The 27,517-nt window shown below is 39.6% G+C and overlaps 1 protein-coding gene across 5 annotated transcripts in view; it reads right to left on the bottom strand.

Annotated features, from left to right (window-relative positions):
• Positions 1 to 27,517, bottom strand: part of scube1 (signal peptide, CUB domain, EGF-like 1) — a 276,868-nt gene that overhangs the window by 195,838 nt on the left and 53,513 nt on the right. For 4 of the 5 annotated variants that reach the window (XM_080190822.1, XM_080190823.1, XM_080190826.1 and 1 more), the window contains exon 4: positions 13,448 to 13,582. The exons of the other annotated variant lie outside the window; for it this stretch is intronic. In XM_080190822.1, the coding sequence (XP_080046948.1) occupies positions 13,448 to 13,582 (135 nt within the window). The remainder of the gene's footprint in view (positions 1 to 13,447; positions 13,583 to 27,517) is intronic. 5 annotated transcript variants of the gene reach the window in all.

Raw genomic sequence — 27,517 nt, 5'->3', positions numbered from 1 at the left:
GTTTCACCATTCAGTACAATCATGGCTGATTGTTTGTCTTACCCTATTTTAGTGCCCATCCCCCATAACAATTGATTACCTTGCAGATCTAAAATCTGTCTAACTCAACAGTAAGTTGATGTGTTTTGGTAGATTGAATCAGGGCAGGACTTATTCAGTTAATGGTAGGATGGTAGGACGTTGGGCAGAGTTACAGAACAAAGAGGTCTAGGGGTACATGTTCATAGCTCCTTGAAAGTGGAGTCACAGGTGGACAGAGTGGTGAAGAAGGCATTCAGCATGCTTGGTTTCATTGGTCACAACCTTGAATAGAGGAGTTGAGATGTCTTGTAAAAGTTGTACAAAACATTGGTAAGGCCACACTTGGAATACTGTGTGCAATTCTGGTCACCCTATTATAGAAAGGATATTATTAAACTAGAATGAGTGCAGAAAAGATTTACCAGGATGCTACCAGGAATTGATGGATTGAGTTATAAGTAGAGCCTGGATAGACTGGGACTTTTTTCTCAGGAGCGTAGAAGGCTGAGGGGTAATCTCATTGAGGTCTATAAAATAATGAGGGGCACAGATCAGCTAGATAGTCAATATCTTTCCCCAAAAGGAGGGGAATCTAAAACTAGAGTGCATAGGTTTAAGGTGAGAGGGGAAGATATGAAAGTGTCCAGAGGGGCAATTTTTTCACACAGAGGGTGGTGAGTGTCTGGAACAAGCTGCCAGAGGTAGTAGTAGAGGCGGGTACAATTTTATCTTTTAAAAAGCATTTTGATAGTTACATGGGTACAATGGATATAGGGGGATATGGGCCAAATGTGGGCAATTGGGATTAGTTTAGGGGTTTTAAAAAAAAAAGGGCAGCATGGACAAGTTGGGCCGAAGAGCCTGTTTCCATGCTGTAAACCTCTATGACTCTATGAATATATTCAATGGCCCAATTTTCACTTCTGTTTGGAGTAGTGACTTCCAAAGATTAAAGACCCTCAGAGAGAAGAAATCCTTCCTCATTTCTATCTCTATCCCTGATTTTCAAACTGTGTCCCCAAGTTGATGATAGTCCACGTCCCTTCAGAGTGGCTCCTCATTGGCTGCACAGCAATGTGTTAAATACCACCTGAAAGCTAAAGAAGAAAACTCCTACAATGGTGCCAAAATAGAATTAACCACACTGGGCACAAATAGGGGTGAGCAAAAGAAATGTATCGTTAGGTTGAAAATTTAAACTTTGAACACCTTGCAAACAAGTTACAGATGGTAAAGTCCAAACATTTTGCAAGAAGTTATTTATTTCCAACAGTCAAGAAAACCAAAAGCCTAATTTCAGCAAATTTTCAGCTGTAGGGCTAACACTAGTTCAGATTAGTATTCATATGAAAGAGTTGAAAATGGAGATCAGTAATGTAAACTAAGTTGGAAGGTATACTACTTCATGACACAGGTTCTTTTCTATAATAGAAACATAGAAACTAGGAGGAGGAGTAGGCCATTTAGCCTGCTCCGCCATTCATTTTGATCATGGGTGATGATCAAATTCAATCTCCTGACCCCTCTCCCTCCCCATGTCCCTTGATCACTTTAGCTCTATTAACTACATCTAATTTCTTCTTGAAATCAGACAATGTTTTGGCCTCAACTACTTTCTGTGGTAGTGAATTCCACAGACTCACCACTCTCTGGGTGAAGGAATTTCTCCTCACCTCAGTTCTAAAGGGTTTATTCCTTATCCTCAAACTATGAACCCGAGCTCAGACTCTCCCACCACTGGGAACATTCTTTCTGAATCTACCCTGTGTAACCCGTTAGAATTTTATTAGTTTCTATGAGATCCCCTCTCACTCTTCTAAACTCCAGTGAATATAATCCTAACCGACTTTATCTCACCTCATATGCCAGACCTGCCATCCCAGGAATCAGCCTGGTAAACTTTTGCGATACTTGCTCTATGGCAAGGATATCCTTCCTCAGATAAGGCCACCAAAAAGCACACAATACTCCAGAATGCCCTATTGCCACGAAACATCCCTATCTCTACACTCAAAGCCTCTCGCTATGAAAGCCAACATACCATTTGCCTTCTTTACTGCCTGCTGTACCTGTGCACTTACTTTCAACAACTGATGCTTGAGAACAACAACGTTTTGCTGAGTATCCACCTCTCTAATTCACACCCATTCAAGTAATAATCTATCTTCCTATTGTTGCTACCATAGTGGATGACCTCGAATTTATCCACACTATACTGCATCTGTCATGCATATGCCCACACGCAGCTGTCCAAATCATGCTGAAGCATCTCTGCATCCTCCTCACAGCTCACTCTCCCACCCAACTTTGTACCATCTGCAAATGTGGAGATAATACATTCAGTTCCATCTTCCAAATCATTAATATATAATATGAACAGTTGGGGTCCGAACACAGATCCCTGTGGAACCCCATTAGTCACTGACTGCCAATCAGAAAAAGACCAATTTATGCCAAACAATGTAGGTTATCAGAAGATATTCTCACTTGCAGCCACCAAACCCAAGACAAAACCTTTGGTGGTGGGGGGAGGGGGGGAGGTGAGACTCGAGTCAGATCAAGGTTCTCACATGAGTAATTAACAGAGGCAGCTGATCATTTAAATCACCAGTTGCCCCCACTGAAGTGGGGATTTGGAAGAAGTGCAGGGAGCTCGCAGATTAGAACAGGTACAAGGAGATCTGAACTTGTCAGATGTGTTTGGATAGCCAGGGTACCTCTTTTGGATAAGGTCCCAGGACACCTTTGGGAGAGGTAAGACACCTTTTGAGTTTGATGAATGTGAATATGAATTTGCACTTTTTACGTGCAAAAAAAAAGACAATGCTTTGGCAGCTTGACAGTTCTAATGGTCAAGAAACTGTTAAAGAGCTGTCAAAGAGCTGTCCAGCTGCCAAACCTGTCAAATCTGTTCAGGAAGTGTCTAATCTATCAAGGAACAGTTCAAGATGAGTTGGCATGGAGGGTATAAGAGCATAAGGTGGTGGGTTGAGGGAAAGGATTGGCATCAGTGACATAAGGGGAATGGGGATGGGTAGAGAGGCACTAAGTTGGCATAGGGAGGGTGTTTAAAGGTAGGTGAGGGGCATGGGTTGGCACAGATGAGGTTTAGGAAGTGTAAGAGGGGAGGGCTGCAAGAATGGTTTTAATTTCATTATAATTGAAGTGTTGAAGCACAGAGGCAGCATGTGTACCCAGCCTACCACCACACCCAGCAGCTTTTACATTTGTTCTGGGGGCGCCCACCATAATTTCTACTTCACCCTCATTCCCTGCCCTCTGATGACCAAAAATACAACCAGTGGGGCAGATATTTTTAAAAAATCAGGTTATGCAAGCCAGGAAATCTCCCAACTCTGCGAACCCGACCCAAGGACAAAAATCTGGGCCTCCCTTTCTAATTCATAGGCATTGGCCACAGCCAAAATACAGAGAACGAGACATCCAATGATGTCCATTAATTTTCCTTCATTTATTTCTATGAAATGCTGAGCATTTATCCCAGTACTGACTTCTAATGAAATAGGTATGACAAAAACTTGGCTGTGAGATTTCAGTCATTAGTTTGCAGTTTATCACTCTGAGCAATAATGCTTTGAAGGACCAAAGTAATGCGCCACTCAACTGCAAAATATAATCTATCTAAATAACTCAAGGTCTTGTGTTTGATGTGCAATCATTGTACCAGCATTGTACTGCCTTAGTTGAAAAATGACCACTATGCCACAAAAGGCAAATACTGCCAACTCTTGAGAATTATTAATCAGTGTCACAGTGCATTACACTTGAAAAGTATTCCTCAGATCTCAGACTAATCTCAATTAGTTCAAGCAAACAAATTAGTTTTACATTAATTACAATATCCCCAACATCGAGGCACTGGTAACTCTCAATAAGCTGAGATGGGTGGGCCACATTGTCTACATGCCCAACATAAGACTCCCGAAACTCTACTCTGAACTTTGCACTGGCAAGCACTCATTAGGAGGGCAGAAGAAATGCTACAAAAACACTGTGAAAGCATCCCTAAATAAGTGCAACATCCCTACTGACACGTGGGAATTGCTTGCCCTAAAACGCACAAATTGGAAAAGAAATATTTACAAAGGTGCCGACTACCATGAGCATCAGTGGAGCATTTGGAGAACAGAGTAAACAGCAGAAAGAAAGCATGGAATCCAGAGAGTCCCATCCACGTGCCTCATCAAGCACCGCCTGCCGCACCTGTGGCAGAGTCTGCAGCTCTAGGATTGGACTATTCAGCCTCCGCAGAACCCACCCTCCCAGAGTGGAAGCAAGTCATCCTCGACCTTGAGAGATTGCCAAAGAAGGACTTCCAAAGAGGACACCTTCCACCACACACTGTTCATGAGAATCAAGCAGATGGTTTAAAGACAGGAAAATGCAATCAAGCTATGAATGGTAGAACAGGCTCAAGATGCTGAATAGATTATTTCTGTTTTTATGTTCCTAAGTTGCAAAACTAAACGAGCAATGAGCAACTTGTGAAGAAATAAAATGAGTCACTGAAGTCACTGAAAAACTTTTCCATAGGCTATCTGACTTTCTTACTAATCTTGACATATATGCCTAAAAATAATATAACACACCAAAAAAAAACACAATTACCATTTAGGCTGGTTCCAACAATTTGCATTCCCTAAAACACAACATATCCACAAGATATCCTAGGCTGCTATTACATCCTTCCCCGAACACCACCTCCTTCACCCCCATGTTCTACCAATGTCAACCCAACTAGCACATTCCTCAGATTTAGCACCCCCACTGAATGACTCAGATATAAAGTGTACACACAGGACTCATTCTCCTCATAACAGGTTATAATTATCAACAGACAGATTTGACTGACGCATGTTCAAACAGTACATTTTATTTCCCACCCACTGGAAAATTAAACGCTTTTTGGTAATCAGAGATGATGATCTCCTGCCAAAGGAAATTAAAATAGACAAGACTCTGTTAGCTCGCCACCAATTGACACTGGAAGTTTCCCAGAGACTTCAGGAGGAAGTGTCAATCCCAGAACTGTCAGTCTGTTCTCATTGCTTTCTATATTCCTTTTAGTCCACACTGCCAAAAGTTGAATCAAAATACCAGCTTGGTCTCTACAAGGGACACAAATTTGCACTGTATTCATGTTCCAAGAACAACAACACCTGGTTTATAGTTCTGGAGGACATTTCTGGCTTGTTCCTTTCCAGTGACTCACTAACCACTTCTATCACACTCCCATCCTGTACTTTTTATTTTGCTCTTTCAGCATCCTTGTTCTATCTCCAGCTTGCTCCTATGCCAAATGTATATTGAGTCCGAGTGGCACTCAGACTTGAATCTGTATTGTTAAGGAGCCAGAGATTAGGGCTCAGGCAGTTGAAGACATAGCCACTAACAGCAAAGTGAGTGAAATCGGAAATACATAAGAGCCCACAATTGAATGAGTACATAAATGTCTGAGCATTGAAGGTTGAGTGGTGTTTACAGACATATGGAGGGGCCCATGTGATTTGACTGCCATGGGGACAAGGGACCAAGGTCATGCCCCTTTTAAAGTTCGTTAATAACTGAATACAAGGTGAGAAGCATCTGGTCTTGCTATGTGTGGACACACAGCCTTTCAGAGATGGAAGGAGAAAAAAGTTTCAACAGGCCCTGCTATGTCAGGCAGAAGGAAAGGATTGCTTTTGGGTTAACCACAAAGTGGAGGGCTAATGAGGCTAGAACCTTTTTTGAAGAAATAAAGACTGGAATTTTCTGGCCCTGCCTGCTGCCAGGATCTTCCAGTCCTGCCAAAAGTCAATGGACGCTTGGCTGGTTCCGCAATGGCAGGGCCAAAAAATCCCAGCCAAGGACTGCGGAAAACTAATAACCAAGGAATTAGCAAAGGGCACCTCACCACAGGAATTCCATTGATTGTAGAGATGGAGTGAAGAGGAGTCTGTTTGAAGAAGATTCATCCCAGTGTGACAGGGAGAAGTGAACCTGTTGGATAGCTGGAAGAAATTTCTGACTTTAACTTCAAGATTACATATCTTTTGAGTGTGTGCTGCAAACAGAGAGTGCAGTTTTTGATTGTGTTAAAATATTGCTAGAAGTGATGTTAGGGGTAAGTTTTTCACTCAGAGGGTGGTGAGTGAATGGAATCGGCTGCCGTCAGTGGTGGTGGAGGCGAACTCGCTGGGGTCTTTTAAAAGACTTCTGGATGAGTATATGGGGTTTAATGAGATTGAGGGTTATAGATAGGTCTGTAGGTTGGTAGGTGATGTGATTGGCGCAACTTGTGGGCCGAAGGGCCTGTTTGTGCTGTAGTGTTCTATGTTCTATGTTCTAATACCTTTTCTGCAATATAGTGTATTTGTTGCATAATAAGTAAAGTTTAGTTGTACTGATTTTAATTTTTTGCAGAAAATGACCAATTTCTTTCCATTGGTCATTGGGAAATTTGTATTTCTTTTAAAAAAGGTTTTGGTGTCTATGAAAATCATAACAATAAAATATTTGTATTAATGTGAATTTGAAGTCACAATTCGCATAGATCAGAAATGCTGGGGAAGTGAATCAATTGTGAAATCATGGCTCTGGTATAACTTGAATTTTAAGCAATGTATATAATTTATGTCTTCCTTTCTAACAGATACAAGATCTAAACTCTGCAGAAGATAGTTTCAGGGAGCATAAAGTGAAATATTTTGAGAGGGTACTTACGAAAGTTTGTTTCTATTAGTTGTCATATTGGTAACACTGGGACAAAGATTGAGGATTACCGTATCACTGCAATAATGAAATGTCTCTTTTTTTTAAATATAAATCCAATCACACTCCCTCCCAAAAGAAAGTGGGATAGATCACTTAATAAAACACTATGTTGGTCTATAGTTTGCCCTACCACTATATGTTCAGACATAGGCAGGATTTGCTGCAGGTCTCGTTTCACTCTTTCCCCTACCAGTAGTGAGCACTGTCTCTACAAACCAAGTACTGGGGCCTTTTTGTAGTGGTTACAATGGTAATCTAGAATAGAATGAAGCAAAGGACTAGAAAAGGCTGCAGTTAAAAATTCTAACATTCAGATTTTTTAAAGTACCTTCCTGAAGTTTCTAAAACTGAAGTTTAATTTTATTTGAAATGAACACAAATGTTTTAACACTAATACAAAAGTAAAATACTGCAGATGCTGGAAATCGCAAGTTAAAAACAGGAAATACTCAGCAGGTCAGGCAGCTTCAGTGGACATTTTAAGTTGAGATAACCTTTCATGGTGAAAAATTACTCGACCTGAAACATTGGGTGGAATTCTCCCAAACCTCCATCAGTAGGCTAAAAATTCTGCAGGAGGCTCAAAAATCAGTTTTATGCCAGCACGCAATTACAATGGGATCGTCCACTGGTGCCCACAATGATGGATTGGGAAACTCACTGGAGACCAACGTGAACCTATTTTTGCATCCCATTATCCTAGATGCAGATGGAACTGGATCACTTAGGCCCGATTCTCTGCAGCGCCAGTGGGAAAACACGCCAGTGCGAAACACATTTGGACAAGGTAGTGCGCAGATGTCGAGACTCATCTAAGCAATTTCTGGAACTCCTCCAGAGTCCAGGATGGAGGCTGCCAGTTACACTGGAACACCGGATCAATGGGTGTTTTTTTTTTAATTCATTCGTGGGACATTGGTGTCACTGGCTGGCCTGCATTTATTGCCCGTCCCTAGTTGCCCAATAGCAGTTGAGAGTCAACCACGTTGATGTGGCTCTAGAGTCACATGTAGGCCAAACCAGGTAAGGAAGGCAGATTTCCTTCCCTAAAGGACATTAGGGGGGTCGGGGACGGGGGGAGCATCTACAGGTGAACCTCCCAGATTCAGTGTTGGAGTACTTCTGGAGATTCATCTTAATTTCAGGAAATCCACCCTCTGAATTCAGTGGTGGGTCAATGATGTTGGGTGTTTTTAAATATGGCACCCAGATAGAATGACAGACTATGTGCCTACCCTATGGAATATGGTGCAAACTACCTGGTTTCAGAATTAATCAGATTGGGACCAGACGATTTGGTGTTTTCTCGCTGGCCTCCACAGTGGGAAATGTTCAACATGTTGCCCACCACAGGATTTAATTCTCAGATGGGAGAATTTCCCATTAGCTCTGTTTTTCTTCCCAGATGCTGCCAGACCTGTTGAGTTTTTTCAGCATGTTTTGTTTTTGTTAAATTAATAATGTTTTATAAGTTTAATTTTGTGAAATGCCTTTCAGAATCCAAAATGGTCTCTCGCAGTTCCTCTGCTATCGTAAGAATCTGAGTAAGCTGCAGAGGTCAGAATGAATGACAGTTTGAGGATGACCTCAGTTGGACAACAGAAGTGAGACACTGGAGGAGAACAGTGGGGTCAACAGTGCAAAAGGTTATAGACAGGGTGAAAAGGACAAAGAGGATGGTTCATCTTTTTTAGAGTCATATGTCATGTGACCTTGAAAAGAGCTTCTTTGGTACTGTAGCAGGGACAAACACCTGATTGGAATGATTCAAATATGGATTCCTTCTTTTTTAAAGAACAATCTAATTTTTCAACTTAATCTGCCATCTTCAAATATTTGTGTACATAAATCCCAGGTGTCTGTGTTTCCCTTGGAAACTGCATTTAGCTTATATTGCATCTCCTCATTTTTCCCACCAAAATGTACCTCTTCATACTTCACTGGCTTAAATTTCATCCCCAAATGTCTGCTCATTTAACCAGTCTATGTCCTCCTGAAGTCTATTGGTATCCTCCTTACAGTTTATTAAATTTTCAAGTTTTGCAACATTTGCAAACTTTGAAATTTATGCTGTATTTTATAGTTTTTATATATATATGTATACAAAAATGTTTTTATAACATAATATGTAATCATCCAGTCTAGAAAAACAACCATTTGCTAACACTTTTTGCTTTCTAGCCATTAATCAATTCTGTATCCACCCTGCCATTGTCCTTTAATCCCCAAGACTTTAATTTTGCTAGCAAGTCTAAAATGTGGTCCTTCGTTAATCATCTTTTGAAGATCTATCTACATGACAGCAAGCATATTACCCCTATCAACCCTTTTTGTTATTTCACGAAAGGACTTGAAGAAGTTAGTCAAACTTGATTTGCCTCAAACAAATCTGAGATTACTTTCATTTATTAATCAATATTTTAAAGAAGGGAATTAACTTTGTCCTGGATCACTGTCTTGATGTTCCACCACCACTTAAACATTCTGAACATAGAATTGATTTAGCTAGATGAAAAATGTGTTTCCTTCACATTCCAAAATAATTTGACTTAAAGTATCAGATACCCTGGCTTGCTTGTTTATGACTTAAACTGTGACTGGGATCTCTTCCCAAAACTAAGGGATTAAAATAACATCCCACATTCCTTTCACTCTTTTTACTAGAAGTCTTGTCCAACTCGATGAAGTACAGAATAAACAACCACAATAACGCAACATTTATAGTAAAATGGAGACAAACCACATTAAAACCATTGATATCCAGTTAACATAGGCTCACACAATTTCTATCATGTATGAAAAATATAAATCAATAAATTATCCTAGCCCATTAATTTTATTTTATATCATAAAAAAGATACATATTCAGGAATTTTGCTTGTATGAGATTAGAAATTGCATTAGGCACAATTATCATGCAATCACTTAACATGCTCAAATCACAGTTTCCAATAGTATATGACACTTAACTATGATTTTTGGATTCAGTTTCTCAACATATTTGTACAGTGGAATAAACAGTAGTACTAGCACAAAGTATTTGTTGCAGGTAGTTTTTGTCTAAAATGTTAAGAAATTCGTTTGTCAGTTTACAAAACTGTTGCTGTCAGTAAAGCAGCCCATGAAGTTAGCAACCATAGTGCCAAGAAATTAATGATGTCTGCACAGCAATCAAAACATGACCCATAGTCCCTTAGGGTTTGCAAATGAACGTCTAGTAAAGAGCTTTGTATATTATTAATAAAAAGCAAGTTTATTTTTCTTAGTGAAAGTTTTCTTTCTGTTGGCAAACGTAGAAAGTTCAGTTCCTTTCTGTATCTCACAGTTGAAAAGAAGTCTGATAGAGATGCTTCACGGGATATTGAGCATTACTGACTTATTTCAAACTGACATAAACACACTTATGATTTAAAAGTGCCTTGCTGTTTCTGCCTTCTTTTCCCTCACCAAAAACATAGTTTTTAAAAAAAATAAGCATTTTGGGTTAAGCCACCTCTACTAAGTCAAAGCTAAACTGTATTGACTCAAATGTTTTCCTTGAAACAAGGCCAACTCAAACCAAATCCTGCAAAGCACTACTTCACAAGTGCCTGAGGGCTGGTTTCGTAATGTTAAGATTTATAAAGCAAGTGGATATAATGTATTTCACTGGTTTCCAGAGACCAACACTGTGCATAAAATATATTGAAACATCTATCATAAGCCAACCCTGTGACATGGCAATATATAAGTCATAGGCTTGAATCCCTTATCCCCTTCGCAGGGAACCTTCTGCCTTAGCTGAGCAACATTGAACAGAAGTGAGTCCCTATAGGTTAGAGAGGAAAGAAAGTAAGTCAAATTAGTGGCAAGGTAGCTAGAGATTGTTCTTATGTACGTTACTGGCCCAATTACATAAGTAAATTGGTAGATAGGTCTGGAATAAGTTGTTAGTGTCTCAAAGAAGAAAGAATGTGCTGTTCTGTGGGAGGACATAAAAAAAATTCAAAAGATGGGTGAGAGAAGAGATTCTACAATATATAAGATTTGGTTTGGACTTGCCTAAAAGATAATTCGAATGGCAAATGTTATTGTCACACCACCACAGTTTTCAACCACTAGCCACCTGTTTTGCAGGCAAGAAACAGCCAGCCAGTATAATGCCACCAATGAGTGAATATGATCAACCACAAAACAGATACAAATCCCCATTCAGCAGCACTTGTTAAAAGCTAAACAATTCTCTCCTTTCCTGTGACAAGATAAACCTTTATTCTAGAAATTTCACAGTATTGTCATTTTGTTTTAATCAAAAGCTGAAAGTCAAACAAACAAAGGAGCTTTAAATGGTGAATTTAATATATTCAAGTGGAACTAACAACATTTTATTCACCATCTCACAAGTTGGGGCTTAATGGAAAAAGCCATTAAGTTTTGAAAAGTCAGTGTTCCTCATGTTTCCTTGCTCAACAAATTGCAGGTCTTTGTGGGTAATTTACAACATTCATTTGGAAGCTATTTTCCCTTATGTAATCTGCCAAACTACCCTGTTAAAGAGCTAAAACAAAATACTGCAAATGACAAAGATCTGAAATAAAAATAGGAAATGCTAGAAATACTTAATAGGTGAACAGTATCTCTGAAGGGAGAAACAGAATTGGCAGGACCAGAGGCTGAAAGCTGAAATGATGGCGAGCCACATCAGATATAATACACATAGTTTCTCAATGGCAGATAGGAGATGGGCCCAGATGCAGATTGATAGCCTGTTCCATGGAGGCAGGCAACTGATTTGCAAATTAAGGACCTGTTAGGGTCCATTAAGTGGGGCCACCAATATTTTTGGCAGTGGGGAGTTCCTCCACTGTTGGTGATCCAAGCTTCATGGAGATGGCCTTCCTGTAGCAGTCTGGGGAGGTAGGAGAGTTCAGAACCAGATGTGCCATGGCCCACAGAACCAGCTGCAGGAAGGCAGGCCAGCCCCTTCAGCTTCAATTATCCCCCAAGAGGACTTTCTCCTTTGATCCACAGGGCTTTCTGCCATCACCACTTTTCTTTCATTTAACTTGCTCCTCCGAAGTCTCTCAGTCTCCTTGCTGCCTCAGCAGTGCCCACCTCTCTCAGTGACACTGAGGCCTCAGAGTTGCTAGCCTTAATTTGGCTGCTTCTGTTCGTGTTAACAATCAGGACGCTATCTCTAGGAAAATCACCAAGAAGGTCCTGCTGCCAGCAAGTACAGGCTTGGGATTCCTATTTGATCCTGACATCAGGCTCCCAAAAGCCCCAGCAAAATTCAGCCCATTGGTTCAGATCAATGGCCTGCAAAGAATTAGGTTACTGAAACCTTTGAAATCAAAACTTAAAAATACATCATGACAAACAAAATTTCACTTACTCATGTTACATTTTCACAATCTCAAAATTGAATTTACTAACACTGAAGAATGGAGGGGATGGTGCACAACTATGTACAAGATATACATACACATTGTGTATAATATGTGAATGTATGTACAAAGATTTATAAATGATGACTATTTTCCTATTGTTTCATGGAGTCTTTTTCACACATCCTGTGAACTAGTCTCCATTTTTGTTTTGAACAGTGTGACAGATCCTCACCCTGTTCAATTATTTATCAGAAGTAATTGTATCTCACGGCAAAAAGAAAATGTTTACACGTGTTGCTGAAAGGGACGCTGCTAACAAGATGTGATACTGTTCCTGTCCATTTCATCAGCTCAAAGAACAAATAAAAACTTGGCTATGCTTACAAAGAGGAGCTAGAAGTTAAGCCTGCTGGATTATTGGAAGCAGCACTGCAAGCTAATTAAAAGAAATGACCAATTAAAAGAAAACTATACTGCAGTTTATAAAAGAAACATGCTCAGACACACGAATTGAAAATTCACTTACCTTTCACAATCAGGTACTGTTGCAGATATGTGTTTAAAAGAAGCATGTACAAGTAATTTTCTATGTAAATGAAAACAGTAGATGGAGAACAAATATCTTCAAATCAAACTAAACTGGTGCAGAATCGCTGTACAGATCTGTTTGACCAACAGGAATATGGAAAACAGTCCAACGTATTAATCTATAAAATTCCCCAGTGTTCTATGATTCACATTAAAAAAAACTGTATTATGAAGCAAAAATCTGGAACCGTCATCACAGCAATTAGAGTAATACTGAACTTTATAAGTCTTGAGGTTACACTGTGCAAATATTTAAGTAAACAGTTAATACAAATGTTAAAACAACAAAGGAATTCATCTGTTAACATTCACATCAAAGTTCCTAGGTGATTAATTTTACTCTTATTTTGAATTACAAAGATTGGAAATTGCACTAGTTACATTTTCTAGCTGATAAAACAAAACATGAATCCAATACTTGATTCATTGTATTGGAATGAATACAATATATTCATTGTATGTATTCATGCAATACTTCTTATAGACAAATAAAAGAAGCATGAACCTTTTATTCAGAAATACAATGTAGTTTGTTCATGAAACTCAACTTTGCTCAGTATTTAATGTACATATTGAAGATATGATACAACATATGAGAATCATTAATCTCAAGTGTGTGTTTTGTTTTTCACTCCTTTCCCCTTCCCTCTGTGGGTTGTAGCAATCCCGTGTTTTGGCAGAATCAGACTCACCATTAGACCGATGGATGCAGGTATGCTGGTTATCGCTCAGAAAGAATCCCTCCTTACACTGGCATTCATAGCTGCCCATTGTATTAACACAGATTTGCTGGCAGCCACCATTATTGTCATCACATTCATTGACATCTGGAAAATTGAAAAAAAGCGATCGTTCAGCTTAACAGTTTTTGGGATACAAATTAAAATATCTGCCTGTGATGGCAGATTCAACACAGGAGTTATGGCAGTGTTTAGCAACAGGGACCTGGGTTCAATTCCAGTCTTGGGTGACTATGTGGAGTTTGCTTGTTCTCTCCATGTCTGCGTGTTTTTCCTCCGGGCGCTCCAGCTTCCTCCCCCTATCCAAAGATGTGCAGGTTAGGTGTATTGGCCATGTTAAATTGCCGCTGAGCATTCAAACATGTGTTGGTTAAGTGAATTAGCCGTGGTAAATGCTTTGGATTTCAGGGATAGGACGGAGGGGCGGCCCTAGGTGGGATGCTCTTTTGGAGAGTTGGTGCAAACTCACTGAGTCACTTGGTCTCTTCTGCACTACAGGGATTCTGTGGTTCTATGGTACATGATAACCATATGTATCTGCATGCTAAAATTGCAGTGATAAGAACAATAAAAACATGGAATTAGAAAAGACTAAAAAATCCACTTCTTCCAAGCTATATATTATTGTAAGCTCAAACCAAAATATTTAATTAACTCATTGCAAATGTCTACCTCCACCCCAAAATCTATTCAGACAAGAGTCATCCAGATTAGAAACATTGGCTCTATTCTCTCTCCACAGATTCTGTCAGACCTGCTGAGAGTTTTCAGTATTTTCTGTTTTTGTTTCAGGTTCCAGCATCCACAGTATTTTGCTTTTAATCGGACTGTTTTGTTTAAAAAAGATATTTGTTACATCATGAGCTAGGTTTTATTTTCTGACAGAAGAATTCAAGAGTGCAGGATGGAAGAATGGAGAAAGGATGAAACAGCAACTTGTTTATATATAAGACCTTTGCCATAGTAAAACATCTCCCAAAAAAGTGGATCTTCTCTTATCCTGCTTTCTCATTCTGTTCATTGGCGTTTTTTCCGCAAGTCCATCTTATCAGACTGATTTTTGGGATGGCAGAACTGACTAATGAGGCAAAATTGAGTTGGTTAGGATTATATTTGCCCAGAAGTTGTTCAGGAGTTCAGAAGAATAAGGGAGGATTACATAGAAACCCATAATATTCTAACAGGACTAGACAGGATAGATGCAGGCAAGATGTTCCCAATGATGGAGGAGTCCAGAGTAAGAAGTCTCACAACACCGGGTTAAAGTTCAGCAGGTTTATTTGATAGTAAACACCACGAGCTTTTGGAATGCTGTTCCTTCGTCAGGTGAGTGGAGAGTTCTGATCAAAAACTGAGCATATAAAGGCACACACAGTTTATAGAATACTGATTAGAATGTGAGTGTTTATAGCTAATCTGCTATTCAAGTCTTAAAAGTGCAGACAATGTAAGTGGAGACAGCATTAAGCATAGGTTAAAGAGATGTGTATTGTCTCCAGATGGGACAGTAGGTAAGATATTGCAAGTTTAGGCAAGTCCTGAACCATGGTACACTGGGGAGACTATGTAGACCCAAGACAATAGATGAATGAACACAGCTCAACAATCAGCAGGCAAGACTGTTCCCTTCCTGTTGGCGAACACTTCAGCGGTCACAGACATTCGGCCTCTGATCTTCGAGTAAACATTCTCCAAGGCGGCCTTCACAACATACGATAGCGCAGAGTCGCTGAGCAGAAACTGATAGCTAAGTTCCGCACACAAGGACAGCTCAACCAGGATCTTGGGTTCATATCACACTATCTGTAACCCCCATGACTTGCCTGAACTTGCAACATCTCACTTACTGTCCTGTCTGGAGACAATACACATCTCTTTAACCTATGCTTAATGCTATGTCCACTCACATTGTCTGCACCTTTAAGACTTGAATAGCAGATTAGCTGTAAAGACTCATATCCTAATCAGTATTCTGTGAACTGTGTGTGCCTTTATATGCCCTGTTTCTGATCAGAACTCTCCGCTCACCTGACAAAGGAACAGTGTTCCGAGTGCTTATGGCATTTACTATCAAATAAACCTGTTGGACTTTAACCTGGTGTTGTGAGACTTCTTACTGTGTTTACCCCAGTCCAACGCCAGCATCTCCACATCAGGAGGAGTCCAGAACCAGGGGTCACAGTATAAGGATATGGAGTAAACCTTTTAGGATTGAGATGAGAACTTTCTTCACCCAGGGAGTGATGAATACATGGCAGAGCAGGCTCAAACAGCCAAATGGCTTATTCTTGCTCCTAATTTCTATGTTTTTCAATATTACTGAGAGAGGGTAAATTCCTTAAAACTTCAAATTTTGATTAAGGCTTGTTAAGTTTACACTTTCCATCTCAGACTAAATTAAATATCTTTCTAGTGTCTTTATTATTCATTTCATTTATCTTATGAATGAGACCAGGAAGGAATGCAACACATCTGAATTTTAACACCACCCCACAATGAAACTCCAATTTTTCCAAAATAGGTGACAACATCACTGTCTCTCACTTAAAAAAACCTAATGGTTCTTGCAGCCTCTGCATTTTTAAAGTGGATGAAAAAAATTACCCATATGGCAATTTGTAGGAAGAAATTGGAGTGTGCTACCAAGTGCTTATCCCATGGTTACATTATCTGCAGTTGGAGACCCTTAATTGTCTAGAAATGGAAACAAGGAGGTTTTTGTTTTAAAGCAATGGAGATGGAATGAACCATATACATTCTGTACCTCTCACCTAAAGAAAACACACCAACAACAGAACAAAAGATTCTTCAACTTGTCAAGCTTGCCTCCACCACATATCACGCAAAACCAACCTAGTCTTGGATTTGACCAAATGTATTTAATTTTCTGAGAAAAGGTTCTCCATAAATACTTCCTGGTTCCCTGAAGTAATGAAGCAAAACTTCTGGATAAATATTCAGGGACAAGCCTCCATTATTCAACCCTAATTGGCTGCTTTCCACAGATGCTATTTTCTTGTTTCCAGAAACTCTTGGACTTGGGTGATCCTTAAAAGGTCTGATCGTCTCTGTTTATACTTACCCCTATTAGCTTCAATCCCATTCACAACCGGATAATTACGCTGCTCCTCTTGAGGTACACCTATAGTTGCTTTCCCTGCCAGTTTCTTTTCTATTCCTGCAATCCTGCAGGGGAAATATTGCAGTAATTTTCAGTTTTATTTGCGATCTGGTCATTTTCTAAAATTGTTTTTTTTTGCCAAAGATAAGAATCCAAGTTAGTGAACCTGTTTACATTCTCAGTGTCAGTCCTTCTCTACCTTGCAAAAAAAAAGGTGCTCTGCCTTTTCTTACACACAAAAAAATTGTCCTAAGCTAATTTTCACAACACTGAGACCCAAATTCTCGATGTTCTGCCTGCAGTCTTCCTTCGGATGTTTTGGGTGCAGCATAGTGGTTAGCACTGCTCCTTCACAGTGCCAGAGCCCCAGATTTGATTCGCAGCTTGGGTCACTGTCTGAGCGGAGTTTGCATATTTTCCTCGTGTCTGCGTGGATTTCCTCCAAGTGCTCTGGTTTCCTCCCACAGTCTGAAACACGAGCTGGTTAGGTACTTTGGCCATGCTAAATTCTCTCTCAGTGTAATTGAATTGGAGTGTGATGATGAGGGGATTTTCACAGAAATTTCATTGCAGTGTTAATATAAGCCTACTTGCGACTAATAGATAAACTTTAACTTGTTGTCGGTATTGTGCTTGAAGTTACATACAAGATTCCAAACTTGGACTTGCTAGAAATCAGTGTCAAATCAACATAGAAGTTGCATCAGAATGCTGCAATTTCCAATGAATGATAAATAATACATTAAGGAAAGAAAGACTTGAATTATTTCTGCAGAGTTGTTCACAATCACTGGATGTCTCAAACAGCTTTATAACCAGTCAAGTACTTTGAAGGTATAATCACTATTGTAATGTAGGAAAGGTGATGGCTAATTTGTGCACAGAAAGCTCCCACAAACAGCAATGCAATAATGACCAGATAATCTGGTTTTGTGATGCTGACTGAGGATAAAATATTGGCCACAATACGGGGGATGATTCCCCTGTTCGAAACTGTGCTTTAAATAGAACCTTAACTGTCTATCTATAAGGACAAACAAATGACAGCAACTCAAACAGAACATCACTGGGGCATCTGCCTTGATTTTTTTGCTCACGTCCTGGAATAAGAATTGAAACCATGAGACTCAAGGTAAGAGTGCAGTCACTAAGGCCATGACTGACAGGCAAAAAACTAATTTGAAGTATACTGAAACTAGGGAAAAAAAACCTGTTTAAAATAGAATATCTTGTGTCAATATACATGATTTACTTTTATTCACATACCAAACTTATGAACTAACAGTTTCAGGGGATAGATGCATCTTACTTGAATTGCAGATGTTTGCATGCATGAAATAAATGTAACACACCATGACTGAAGCAACCCTCAACACAGTTCACTGTTCAGTAGGATGCGCAGTAGCACAGTGGTTAGCATTGCTGCTTCATAGCGCCAGGGACCTGGGTTTGATTCCTGGCTTGGATAACTGTCTGTGTGGAGTCTGCACATTCTCTCTGTGTCTACGTGGGTTTCCTCCAGGTGCTCTGGTTTCCTCCTACATTCTCAAAGATGTGCTGGTTAGGTGCATTGACCCGAACAGGTGCCGGAGTGTGGCGACTAGGGGAATTTCACAGTAACTTCATTGCAGTGTTAACGTAAGCCTTTTTAAGAAAAGTATATTTTGATCACAATACTCGTGGACAAGTGCCTTTCTATGTTAATTCTTTTGGTAAGAATTCTCACAACACCAAGTTAAAGTCCAATAGGTTTATTTGGTAGCAAAAGCCACTAGCTTTTGGAGCACTGCCCCATTCATCAGGTGAGTGGGAGTTCTATTCACAAACAGGGCATACAAAGACGCAAACTCAATTTACAAAATAATGGTTGGAATGCGAGTGTTTACAGATAATGAAGTCTTAAAGGTACAGACAATGTGAGTGAAGACAGCGTTAAGCATAGGTTAAAGAGATGTGTATTGTCTCCAGACAGGACAGTTAGTGAGATTTTGCAAGCCGAGGCAAGTCGTGGGGGTTACAGACAGTGTGACATGAACCCAAGATCCCGGTTGAGGCTGTCCTCATGTGTGCGGAACTTAGCTATCAGTCTCTGCTCAATGACTCTGCGTTGCCATGTGTCATGAAGGCCGCCTTGGAGAACGCTTACCCAAAGAATGGAGGCCAAATGCCCGTGACCGCTGAAGTGTTCCCCAAACAGATGATTGTTGAGCGGTGTTCATTTATCCGTCATCATAATGTCTACGTGGTTTGTTCAATGTACCATGCCTCTGGACATCCTTTCCTGCAGCGTATCAGGTAGACAGCATTGGCTGAGCTGCAAGAGTACGTACCGTGTATCTGGTGGATGGTGTTCTCATGTGAGATGATGACATCCATGTCGATGATCCAGCATGTCTTGCAGAGGTTGCTGTGGCAGGGTTGTGTGGTATCGTGGTCACGGTTCTCCTGAAGGCTGGGTAGTTTGCTGTGGACAATGGTCTGTTAGAGGTTAAGGCATTGGCGAGATGTTCATCTTCATCAATGACACGTTGAAGGCTCTGGAGAAGATGTCGTAGCCTCTCTGCTCCGGGAAGTATTGGATGACGCAGGGTAGTCTGTCCACCGTGTCCCTTGTTTGTCTTCTGAGGGCGTCAGTGCGGTTTTTCACTGTGGGGCGTCGGAACTGTCGATTGATGAGTCAAGCGCCATATCCTGTTCTTATGAGGGCATCTTTCAGCGTCTGCAAGTGTCTGTTGCAATCCTCCTCATCTGACTAGATCTTATGTATACAAAGGGCTTGTACGTGGGAGATGCTTCTTTAACATGTTTAGGGTTGAAGCTGGAGAAGTGGAGCCTCGTGAGATTATCCGTGGGCTTGCGGTGCAATGAAGTGCTGAGGTGACCGTCCTTGATGGAGATGCGTGTATCCAAGAATGCAACCGATTCCGGAGAGTAGTCCATGGTGAGTCTGATGGTGGGATGGAACTTGTTGATGTCATCATATAGTTGTTTCAGTGATTGTTCACCATGAGTCCAAAGGAAGAAAACATCATTGATTTATCTAGTGTGTAGCATTGGTTGAAGGTCCTGTGCAGTGAAGAGGTCTTGTTGGAACTTGTGCATGAAGATGTTGGCATATTGAGGTGCAAGTTTGGTCCCCATGGCGGTTCCATGTGTTTGGATGAAGAACTGGTTGTTGAAGGTGAAGACGTTGTGGTCCAGGATGAAGTGGATGTGCTGTAAAATTGCATCTGGAAACTGGCAGTTGTTGGCATTGAGTGCTGACGCAGTTGCAGCAATGCCATCATCATGGGGGATGTTGGTGTGGAGTGCCGAGACATCCATTGTGAACAGTGCTCCGAAAGCTAGTGGCTTTTGCTACCAACTAAACCTGTTGGACTTTAACCTGGTGTTGCGAAGCTTCTTATTGTGTTTACCCCAGTCCAATGCTGGCATCTCCACATCATTAATTCTTCTTGACAGCATGTGATGCAATTTTGTACAAGTTTGTGTTTATGGAATGGAGGAAAGGATATCATCAAGGAATACATTAGAATAGTCAAGATGGGAGATGACAATTACAGGCCCAAAAGTTTGAGGAGGCAAGGGGATGAGAAATTAGAGGTGGAAATCTTTGTGATGGTAGTGGATTTAAAACTGAGCTCAGAGTGGATCAAAATACAAGGCTGATTAAACTCTAGTTAGTGACCAATCAGGGAAATGGAATATAAGATGTAGGAGTGAAGTTTGTTGTGGGAATTGAATACAATGACCTCAGTCTTTGCAAAAAACTTAAGAAATTTGTTATTCATCCAAGACAGGTTAGTTAATCAAATGGACAACAGGGAAATAGTGAAGAGAGTGGCCAAAGGGGCTTGTATTGAGATAGACTTAGATATCTTTGTTATCATCAAGATGTAGCATCTGGAAGTGGAAAAAGAGGAGAAGTCATCATTGGAGATGCACAGGCCATGTTCAAATAACAATGGAACCATGCAAAGCTAGTATCCAAGATGGGCAACAAAGGAAGGGCATTAGTAAAGAGCACGGCATGGTCAAGCATTGAACAATGCTGCAGGTTTGAGTAAGCCAAGGATGGATAATGCCCATGATCCCAGTCACAAAACATTTAACTTGGTGACCTTGACTAGGGCTGAAATGATGCACCGAGGTGGTCAGATGTTGGACTGTAAACATTTGAACAGCGACTAATGGGAAAAAATGTTGAACCTTGGAAGTGACAATATGAACAAAGATCTCAGAGAGTAAAGGTATTTTGATCTGATTTATTATTGTCACATGTATTAGTATACAGTAAAAAGTATTGTTTCTTGCATGCTATACAGACAAAGCATGCCATTCATAGAGGAGGAAAGGAGAGAATGCAGAGTGTAATGTTACAGTCATAGCTAAGGTGTAGAGAAAGATCAATTTAATGCGAGGTAGGTCCATTCAAAAGTTTGATAACAGTAGGGAAGAAGCTGTTCTTGAGTCAGTTAGTACACCTCAGACTTCTGTACTTTTTTCCCGACTGAAGAAGACGGGAGAGAGTATGTCCGGGATGCGTGGCTGCATCTGATTATGTTGGCTGCTTTTCTGAGACAATGGGAAGTGTTAATAGTATCTATGAATGGGAGACTGATTTGAATGATGGACTGGACTTCATTCATGACCCTTAGTAGCTTGTAGGGAAGGAAGGGAGATGGCAATAATTAAAAGAAATAGAAGTAATGGAATGGTGAGAGTGTTTTGAAGAAGGATGAGATGCTCAAGGAGATGGAATGAATGACAATGTTAGTTGGTATGATGACCGTAGAGAGGAGTTGGGTGATCCATTGAATGAAGAGGAGTATGGACAGTATGAACTTGGAGACTGAGAATAACATTCTAGATAGAAACAAGATAAAAGAATGACATTCTGATAAATGTTAGAGCCCCCTAGACACACATTTTATTTTCTTACTTCCAAGTTGAAGTATAAGAGGCAAACATTGTGTGTTGGCAACTTGCTGTTAATATGGCAGCTTGTTTAGTACAGTAATAGATGATAACAGATGTACAGCATCAACTCCGCCACAACTTTACATCATTTGGAACAACAGTGGTTTGCTACGTATAAATACTTACATAAAGCCGACTTTTGAGAGGATTCAAAGCTATTTATTGTAAAATTGTAGTGGAATTTATCTTTTACATCTGTCAGCTTCTGAACTATTACTAAGTATACCTCTATATCAACAAGGAAAGGTCATATATTAGTCTAATTGGCAACAGACATTTCTTGCTTCAATCAAAGAAACCTCCTGATAATGTACAGCTTCTGAAAATATCTAGCACAAGGAGTAAAGGGAGTCACCTGGTGCATGTTAAAGAAATTAATCAAAATATTCAAGTAATTCTTATCTAAAAAATAAAAATTACCCCCAAGATTGCATGGCTCTACTGACGATCTGGAGGCCAACAGCAGCCTCATTGCGATGTCCAAATTTTACATCATTCTGCTGAGTCTGGTCCCTGCTACTCACCCACCCATATAAGCTGGGCAACTGAAAATGCACAGACCTAGCCTGCTAAAGTTGGATTCTTAAATCTTGCTTTTAATTCTCAAAGTTGTTCCAAATGTTTGCAATAGAAACATACACACTTTGCTGCATTTGTTCATAGTTTCTAAATTGCCAAACTTCTCTACTGTGTTATTGTACACTGCTGTAAAGTCACTTGCAGCAAATAAAGTGCAGGGGATGGTGCTCCTTTGGTAGTTCCTGTTTTAGTCTGTGGTTTAGTTGAGGAAGACAAGCTTGTGAAAGGACAGCAAATGCAGGCACAGTAACACCTAAAGTTTTAACTCTGTTAGTAACTCAGAATCACAGTGAAGAGCAGTGATGTCCAGTTTCATGTGGGGAAACTCAGAAGGAATTACAATGCATCTGTCTATGGTATTTCAATGAAACTACCTCATTATAATTTTACTTCCAACTTTGATGTTTATTGCATGTAGCAGGTGTTCTGAGGATCCATTGGACCCAATCTCATAGGAATCCATGGACGTTGCAGACACAAATCATTGTTTAGTAGAATCACATAACCTTTACTATTTTGCCTTACTTTCCTGACCTGCCCATTCTTTTCTGCTGGGTGACAAGTGGCTTTTTTAACTTCTTGATGATGAATTGAAACACATGACTGATAAGGACCAATGCAAGGACAAACAAGGAGTAGTTGGTTATTTGCAGGCCTGATTTCTGTCAGTGGCATTGTTGGAGATATGTAAAGAGTGACCATTCAGTCTGATTTTGATATCTGTCTACTAGTGCAACCCAACTGCACTTTGCATTAATACAGACATCCGTGGCATCTTGGGCGGCAATTTTAGCAATCAACAATGAATTGTCCTGATTGCCTTTATCCATCTTCTCTTTGGAATTCACTTTTGACAATATGTGCTCATCATCTTATTCCTCCTGCAAAGCCAAATCTTGCTGCTGTGCAGTTTACACTATGCAGAACTATTCTAAAGCTGATTCATATTGAGATACTCAAGCACCTGATCTGAATATTCAGCATGGACAGAACAGTGGCATAGTGGTTAGCACTGCTGCCTCATAGTGCCAGAGACATGGGTACAATTCTGGCCTTGGGTCACTGCCTGTGTGGAGTTTGCATGTTCTCCCTGTGTCTGCGTGTGTTCCCTCAAGGTGCTCAGGTTTCTTCCCACTGTCGAAAGATGTGCAGGTTAGGTGATTGCCCCTTAATGTGAGGGGGACTAGTGGGGTAAATACGTGGGGTTATGGGGATAAGGCCTGGTTGGAATAGTTGTCAATGCAGGCTTGATGGGCCAAATGGCCTCTTCCTACACTGTGGGGATTCTTTGATTCTATACTGACTGTAAAGGTTAATGGTTATGTTAATTAGACAATGATGTTAATAATGTAAGTATTACATCACAGTCAAATGACCAAGAGCCTCCAAGACAGCAAGGCACAGAACTGTTTGTGTCCAGAGATCAATATTGTTACCATGAGACCTTGGATGCAAGTAGTTTTAAATAAATTGTTTCAAGAAAAACCTCTAAAATGCCTATCTCTGGCACCCAGAGTAAGTGAAATCACATCAAAACACTGACATTTAATCACACATCTTCAGCTGCTTCATCTACAACCTTCTCTCCAACTTGAAGTCAGAAATGGAGGTGTGTACTGATGATTGTACAGCATCCATTTCTATTTGCAATTTCTCAAATAAAGAAGCTGCACGTGCTCACTTACAGCAACACCTGGACAACATTGAGGCCAGGACTGATACATTGCAAGTAACATCAATCACACAAGTACCAAGCAATGAGGAGATCCAAGTGACTTTGGGGGCAAAGGAGAAAAATCTATTGGCAATGAAGAAAATGCTGAGTTACAACTAATGGCTGGGCGGCAACTCAGGTACACTTGTGGAGGCTGCACACAAGTGTGCCCTTTTAAGTTACTATGTGTGTGCAGCTGGGCAAAGAAATTCAAAGAGATTGCACATTTAAACAAATTGCCCACACATTACGAAAACAATGAGAAGGTACATGGCAGTTTCTATGTTCTACTTAGATCTGTCAAAACCAATGTCATGGATGTGGACTGTAAAATGGAAAAAAGGAGGTTGAATTGGTCAATAATACCTATGGCAGGCTGGAAGTGCAGGAATCAACCAGAACCTGCAGAAGACAATGGCAAACCACCTTGCCAAGCATATAACCATGGACATGGAAGTCCACAGTTGGCAATGACTCAAAGCATGGTATCTGAAGAGACAGAGAGAGAATGAGAATAATAATAATAAATGTAAAAATGTGCGTACATTGACATTTTTTTTAAGCAGATCTGTAACTGGTCAAAACAAGTTGTGACAAAAGAATAAAATCATGCCTAGAGGTCAACTTTCTACTTGAGAAAGAATTGAAACATTTTTAAAATGCAAGGAAAAGCTTTACGATAATCATTTGTGACATTTATTTTGAAAGGAAGCAGTTTGTAAAGACAGCAGTAAGACAAAACAATAACTGGACTTCCTTGCATACATTTTCATCATGGCTTTCATTCTTTCTGGACATCAGATAATGCTTTAAATCATCACACGCTAACTGACTGAAACGTTCAAGTTTGTACAAAAGATTAACTTTGTAAACTGCTAATTGATTCTGTGTGTAATGTCTGTACCCTCTTCAAAGTCTGCGAAGAGTCTAGACTGTGTATAACCTCTCCACCAATTCCATCCTGCTCAAAAGACATTGCTGAGGACTAACAGAAGCAGCACATCAACAATGGTGGGGGGGAGGGGGGCAGGTGTGGGTGGTGATTGTCACTTAATCCTAAACACAACAGCAGTTTTCAAATCATTTCTACAGTGGCCTACTCTATAATTATTCACGTGTAAAATAAAAAGAAACAATTTCATATGTTTGCAGAGACTTTGAAAGGGAAATCAGTTAAAAGGCCCAGGGTCATCAGGAATTCCTCACTTGCAAATAAGAAATTCCTGTTGACAAACATGGAACATCAAAGATTGTGATGGCTCACAGACTAGTCCATTTAGTAACAGCGAAATTCTCAATAATTTTCATATAAACTCATAGAGAATATAGAATTGCATAATTATTGTACAGCACCGCTGATTTTTCCAGTTAACTTATTGACAGAAGGAATTTCATGTCTAGAATTTTGAAGGACAAAGCTCAAGCCCCCAATGTTTTATTTTTAAATTAAGACATTTATGTCAGTAATTTCAGTCCAGGGAACTCCACACATTCTTAAATGTAAAAAAAAAACCCCTTCAAAGTAGTCAGGATGTTACAAGCCTGATGTTGGCCATCAGGAATTTCTTACTTGCAAGTAAGAAATTCCTGACAAGGCTGGTGCTTTAACCCTTTTGCTGCAGGTGGGTACTTTGCAGCCTTGTTTGCTGACCAGCATGGGAATTTTGATTGAGTTGCCTGGAGCAAAGGGGTTAAATTGCATGCACAGAAAAAAGAAAGCTGTGGACCATTTTGGCTTTTATTTTCAGTTGGCGCTAGAGTTTACAACCCCTCTAGTCCATTCACCAGACAGGTTCCCTTTTAATGGCAAGAAAATGTTTGAACTGAAAGAGATTATTGAGCATATCTGACCTGCACTCAACCTTGCAAGTAGCCCTTTTCTTCTATTTTCCAAATGCTGCAGAGTTTTAATCCATAGTTGAGCTTAGTGACTTTAGTCACCCTGCTCACACTTTTTGCAAAACAATACCTAGCTTATACTTTGTATTATTCAATAATCACACATTTCAATCAATTTGCACCCAATCATCTAAGTATTTTTTGATTTCTTATAATTGTATCATGTCATTGAATTTTAAAGCATTAGCGGATCAAAGGGAATTGGGTTCTCTCTCCCTCTACTCGGCCATCTCCCCTGATGCTATGATACTTGCCTCTAATAATAAACTATCTGCTATATTTTTCCTTAATCTGTTAAATATCTGTTGTGGATACTGAGTTCAAAACTGTTCAATTTAACATTAGGAGCAAGTTATTCTTTTTAAAGATGTGCAAAATACCAATATTCATTTCAATAAAAATAAAACATTTTCATGGCATTTATGATATTGTAACCAGACTTAATTATCTTATAATTCAGTTTCAGCATCTATTCGTTATATTGAATGGACTTGGGGCTAACTAAAAGACGATATCCTGTGTAATCAGAAAGCAAAATATAACCAGCTGGTTAGAACTGGTGATAATTATACTATCCCTGGAAATAATTTATTTACAGTGTAATAAAGCAAACCAAAGCATATAATAAGATCTGTTTTTCACTGATGTGAGATCCAAAAAAAAAATCGATTCCTCATGTGCTCAGGATTGGGATGGCCGTTAGAGAATGTCAATGCTTTTTACTCACTGTTTTAAGATGACATATAAATCTTTCAGTTAGATTACAGCCCTGATTTTATGATTTCCGGCTTTATCCTATTTTAATTCCCACCCCTCACCCCAATAATGAAAAAAAACTTCTGAATTTTATTCACTCAGGATTTCTTCATTGTATTTTGTTTCCCTGCAGAAAAACATACATTGCTTTGTGGTATCTTTAATATACATTCATTCTCACAATAATTGCTAATAATCTGAGCTTAGATATAGTTTCTAGTCAGATAAATTAATCGTAAAATGTACAGAATTTATACTAATACATATCGGGGAATGAGTTAAAGGACTGTAATCTAACTGAGTGACAAAGCATACAAAAATTCGATCAATTATTAAATCAGCAGGGAGTGAAATAGTTTGAAGTAGTCTTAAAAATGAACAGATGATAAATTGAATAAGAAGCAATATGACAGTGTATATATACACTCAACAGACTGAAAGCCCTTTTCATGTTACTTTTTTATGTGGACAATGCACAGTTGTTTGAATCTGATCTGAACATCCCCTCCCATCTGGAGATCATTATAGTCTTCAGCAGCTAGAGACTTGTGTTAATACTGCTGTCAGCTCCCAAAATGTGTTGGGTCAGTGGTACAGTATATTGTAAAGCACTGAATTTTCAGTTCACTGAAAGGGACTCACCATTTATGGTTCTGCAATGCACAGTTGATTCCAGTGAATTTCTGGTCAGCACTACAGATTATGGAACTACAGCCATTGATTTATTTGTAAATATAAGATCGTCCGTATATGTCTCACTGAGCTAATGGTGTTTATAATGTCGAGATTGAAATCAAATGATCTGAGGGCCAGTACATTGTAAACTATTACAATAGCTGTTTTTGCTGCAGTTAAAAAAAAATCAGCCATGTGTTTAATTTGCACATTTAATATCAACAGAATACGTCAGTTAGTTGCCACCTAATATCAGTGGAAGAAAAATTATTGGAAAAAATTCTGAGGGACAGAATTA

The sequence above is a fragment of the Carcharhinus amblyrhynchos genome, chromosome 6 (assembly GCF_965287045.1).
Source record: "Carcharhinus amblyrhynchos chromosome 6, sCarAmb.v2.hapA, whole genome shotgun sequence".
Taxonomy (NCBI): Eukaryota; Metazoa; Chordata; class Chondrichthyes; order Carcharhiniformes; family Carcharhinidae; genus Carcharhinus; species Carcharhinus amblyrhynchos.
This window is presented reverse-complemented; position numbering and strand designations above follow the sequence as displayed.